Source organism: Rhinopithecus bieti, unplaced genomic scaffold (genome assembly GCF_001698545.2).
Source record: "Rhinopithecus bieti isolate Rb0 unplaced genomic scaffold, ASM169854v2 scaffold_14215, whole genome shotgun sequence".
Taxonomy (NCBI): Eukaryota; Metazoa; Chordata; class Mammalia; order Primates; family Cercopithecidae; genus Rhinopithecus; species Rhinopithecus bieti.
This window is the reverse complement of record NW_016808057.1, coordinates 239668-244666: the sequence shown is the minus strand read 5'-3', so window position 1 is coordinate 244666 and position 4999 is coordinate 239668. Positions and strand designations below refer to the sequence as shown.

The 4999-nt window shown below is 43.2% G+C and overlaps 1 protein-coding gene across 1 annotated transcript in view; it reads left to right on the top strand.

Moving 5' to 3' along the window:
- The window catches only part of SPMIP10 (sperm microtubule inner protein 10), a 5407-nt gene extending 4315 nt beyond the window's left edge, over positions 1-1092 (top strand). The window contains 2 exon segments of the mRNA XM_017885371.1: positions 852-958; positions 960-1092. Coding sequence (XP_017740860.1) covers positions 852-958; positions 960-1059 — 207 coding nt within the window. The 3' untranslated portion in view covers positions 1060-1092.
- The last annotated feature ends 3907 nt before the right edge of the window (positions 1093-4999 follow it).

Sequence of the window (4999 nt, the reverse complement as noted above, 5' to 3'; positions counted from 1 at the left end):
ATATATATATATATATATATAAACACAACATACCAGAGTTGGGACTGCATCCCAAGAACAGGCCAGAATGCTATTTGGCAATATTGAAGAATCAGAAGTAGATGTGTATTTAAGTTAATAACTTCAAATAGTGGTTATTTATTTATTCAACAGTCATAACAGCATCATCATACTTTATACCCTTTTGATACTTAGTAGTTGGCAAAGCTTTTTCATTCACATATATTTTATTTGCTACTCAAAGAATCCTTTAATATTCCCATTTTATATTTGAAAAAACTGAGTCTTCTGGGAGTAAATGACTTGAAAAGGTCACGTTAAGCAGTGAAGCTAAAGGTCGACGATCTGCCTCCAAATGTATCACCTTTATAGTCTGCATGACTCTTTCTGGTAGTCAGATCACACTGACCCACAAAGCATTGCTTTTAGAAAAGGGATGTTCCTATGTTCAGCAGAGCTTCCTTCTCAACAAGGATGGTGAGAAAGACTATTGGGAAACTTCCATCTTTTTTTGGAGAGGGGATGGGGTCTCACTCTCTTGCCCAGGCTGAAGTGCAGGGGTGTGATCATAGCTCACTGCAGCCTTGGTTTCCCAGGATCAAGGGATTCTCTTGCCTCAGCCTCACAGACATGTGCCACCATACCCACCTAATTTTTTATTTTTTTGTGTAGATGGGGTCTTGCTATGTTGCCCAGGCTGGTCTCAAACTCCTGAGCTCAAGCAATCTTTCTTGGCTTCCCAAAGTGCTGGGATTAGAGGCATGAGCCATGGCTCCTGGTGAAACTTCCTTCTTAATCTAACAAGAAAATGATGTTTGATGTGTAACAGAGAAGATTTTCTTTTCTCTTAGCGAGCAGAAGTGTGTGGAATCCATACTGGCCCTTTAGAAGACTCTCTGTTTTTGAATCACAGTGAAAGGCTTTGCCATGGGGAAGATCGCAAAGTTGTCTTGCAAAAGGCCCACCAGAAATAAAATTGCAGATATGCCTTTGCATTCGCCTCTCTCCAGATACCAAAGCACTGTGATTTCCCATGGCTTCAGGAGGCGACTGGTCTGATGAAAGAAGAATAAAATAATAAAGTGTTTCAATCTCTGCTCTCTTACTGTCTCTGATAAATGTTTAAGTTTGTTGTAAATTTGTATTTCACCTGCAAGTTCAATTTGTTTAAAGGTCTTAAGTCAGTTGTATAATTTATAGATTATACAAGCTTTAGCAAGGAAACAGACTCTGAGATAATCTGAGAGGAAGTGGAGGAAGAAGGAAAACTGCCTTGCTCACATTCATTTCACACTAAGTACATAAGAATCAGCAGACCAATCCAGTTCCACTGCCTAATCTTACCACATTCCTCTACCTTTCTCTCCTCCTCACTGTATCTTTATTATTCATCCTCATTGATCTTCAATGTCAGATGAACCAAACTGAAATAACTTGCAGGATGTTTAATTAATTTATTTATTTATTTTTGATACAGAGTCTCACTCTGTTGCCCAGTGGCTCACTGCAACCTCTGCATCCCGAGTAGCTGGGTCTATAAGTCCACAAGACAGGAGGAAAGAGAGCATGCCTGGCTAATTTTTTATTTTTTTGTAGCGATGGGGTTTCATCATGTTCCTCAGGCTGGTCTCAAACTCCTGAGCTCAAGTGATCCACCCACCTAAACCTCCCAAAGTGCTGGGATTACAGGTGTGAGCCACCGCGCCTGGCAGGATTTGGAAATATTTTTGCTACTTGCTGATTCCACCTAACCTCCTCTTTTCTGACTAATCCTCCAACTCACATATACCTAAGATTCTGGATACTGGTAATTAATCACCATGGTAATTAGAAGTGTTTGGCAGAAAACTCTTTGATGCATCAAACAATTTTAGTGAGAGTGTAGCAGGACGAGCCACAGACAAAACTCCTCAGACACCGAATTAAAGAAGGAAGAGGTTTTTTTATTCAGCTGGGAGCATCAGCAGACTAGCATCTTAAGAGCCGAGCTCCCCAAAAAAGAAATTCTTGGCCTTTTTAAAGGCTTACAACTTTAAGGGGTCCACGTGAAAGAGTCGTAATAGATCGAGCAAGCGTGGGAAACGTGACTAGGGGCTACATGCATCAGCTAACAGAACAAAAAGTTTTACAATGCTTTTTTCATACAGTGTCTGGAATTTACAGATAACACAAGTAGTTTAGGTCAGGGGTTGATGTTATTATTACTACTTTTTTTAACCGCTAGGGCCGGGTGGTGGTGCCAAGGTTGTCTGGCTATTTATCTTATTTTTGTTTCTTTCTAACTTTTTTCTTTCTCTCTTTCCTCCTGTCTTGTGAACTACGCAAGGTAGAGGGAGGAGGGCAGCAGGAGTAGCAGTGGTCTCCTTCCTTAAGAGAGATGTATTTTCTGTATTGGTTTGGAGTATCCAAGTGCCAATTTCCTACAGTAAATAATTTATTCACATAGTTTGGCTACACAACAACTACCATATGTAAAGTGATGCAGCCACTGTAAAAGACAGCCTGGGAGTTCCTCAAAAAATTAAACGTAGAATTACCACATGATTCAGCAATTCCACTTCTCAGAATATACTCAAAAGAATTGACACCAAGAATGTGAACAGATATTTGTACACCAGTGTTCATAGCAGCATTATTCACAAGAGCAAAAATGTAGAAACAACCCAAATGTTCATCAACTGATGAATGGATAAACAAAATTTGGTATACACCTACAATGGAATATTATTTACCCACAAAAAGGAGTGATATTCTGATACATGCTACAACATGGAGGAACATTAAAACATCATACTAAATGAAACAACCCAGACACAAAAGAATAAATATTGTGTGGATTCCTCTTATGTGAGATCCTAAAATAGTCACCTTCATAAAGAGAGAAAGAATAGCCGGGCGCGGTGGCTCACACCTGTAATCCTAGCACCTTTGGGAGGCCAAGGTGGGTGGATCACTGAGGTTGCGAGTTTGAGACCAGCCTGACCAACATGGAGAAATCCCATCTCTACTAAAAATACAAAATTAGGCCGGGCGCGGTGGCTCAAGCCTATAATCCCAGCACTTTGGGAGGCCGAGACGGGCGGATCACGAGGTCAGGAGATCAAGACCATCCTGGCTAACACAGTGAAACCCCGTCTCTACTCAAAATACAAAAAACTAGCCGGGCGAGGTGGTGGGCACCTGTAGTCCCAGCTACTCGGGAGGCTGAGCCAGGAGAATGGCGTGAACCCAGGAGGCGGAGCTTGCAGTGAGCTGAGATCTGGCCACTGCACTCCAGCCTGGGCGACAGAGCGAGACTCCGTCTCAAAATAAATAAATAAATAAAAAATAAAAATAGAAAATTAGCCAGGTGTGGTGGCACATGCCTGTAATCCCATCTACTCAGGAGACTGAGGCAGGAGAATTGCTTGAACCCGGGAGGTGGAGGCTGTGGTGAGCCGAGATCGTGCCATTGCACTACAACCTGGGCAACAACAGCAAAACTCTGTCAAGAAAAAAGGAAGGAAGGACAGAAGGAAGGAAGGAAGGAAGGAAGGAAGGAAGGAAGGAAGGAAGGAAGGAAGGAAAAAAGAAAAGAAAGAAAAGAAAAGAATAGTGGGTACCAGGGTCTGTGGGGGAGGAGGGAATGGGAAGTTATCATTTAATATGTACAGAATTTCAGATTGGCATGATGGAAAAATTCTAGAGATGGATGGTTGCCTAAGGTGAATGTACTTAATGCCACTAAATAGGATATTCAAAAAGGGCTAGCCAAGTACAGTGATGTGGGCTTGTAGTCCCAGCTATTGCAGATGCTGATGTGGGAGGATTGCTTGAGCCCATTAGTTAGAGACCAGCCTGAGCAACAGAGCAAAACTTTTGTTTTATTTTATTTTATTTCATTTGTTTTTGTTTGTTTTTTGAGACGGAGTCTCACTCTGTCACCCAAGCTGGAGTGTGGTGGCATGATCTCAGCTCATTGCAGCCTCCACCTCCCAGGTTCAAGCGATTCTCCTGCCTCAGCCTCCCAAGTAGCTGGGACTACAGGTGTGCGCCAGGACACCTGGTTACATTTTTGTGTTTTTAGTAGAGACGGGGTTTTACCGTGTTAGCCAGGATGGTCTCCATCTCCTGACCTCGTGATCTGCCTGCCTTGGCCTCCCAAAGTGCTGGGATTACAGGCGTGAGCCACCGCGGCCCAGCCAAGCACAGCTATTTTTAACGTGACAAATGCTCGGTATGCCGTCTTCATATCGTGTGGCACATATAAATTCTGTTTAACTTAGGCCAGGCGCTTTGTAGCATATCAAAGATAACTGAGATGGCAGCCTTGGATAAAAAGCAGTTCAGACTTGAGGTTCTTGGCATATTCTCACCAAAAAAGCTATTTAGTAATATAGCTGGGACTACAGACTCATACCACCATACCCAGCTAAGTTTTTTGTATTTTTAGTAGAGACTGGATTTCACCGTGTTGACCACACTGGTCTCGAACCCTTGAGCTGAGGCAATCCACCCACCTCGGCCTCCTAAAGTGCTGGGATTACAGGCACGAGCCACTGCGCCCAGCCAGTAATACATTTTTTTTTAAATGTTAGGTTATTTGTTTTACTTATTTGTTTATGTATTTATTTATTTTGAGACGGAGTCTCGCTCTGTCACCCAGGCTGGAGTGCGGTGGTGCGATCTCGGCTCACTGCAACCTCCGCCTCCCAGGTTCAAGCAATGCTCCTGCCTCAGCCTCCCAAGCTGGGTCTACAGGCACCTGCCACCACGCCTGGCTAAATTTTGTATTTTTAGTAGAGATGGGGTTTCACCACGTTGGCCAGGCTGGTCTTGAACTCCTGACCTCAGCTGATCCTCCCGCTTCGGCCTCCCAGAGTGTTGGGATTACAGGCGTGAGCCACCACGCCCAGCCTTTTTGTTTTATTTTCCTAAAGACAAATTATTGCTATGTTGCACAGGCTGGAGTGCAGTGACTATTCACAGGTGAAAACAGCATACTGCAGCTTTTCTAAAA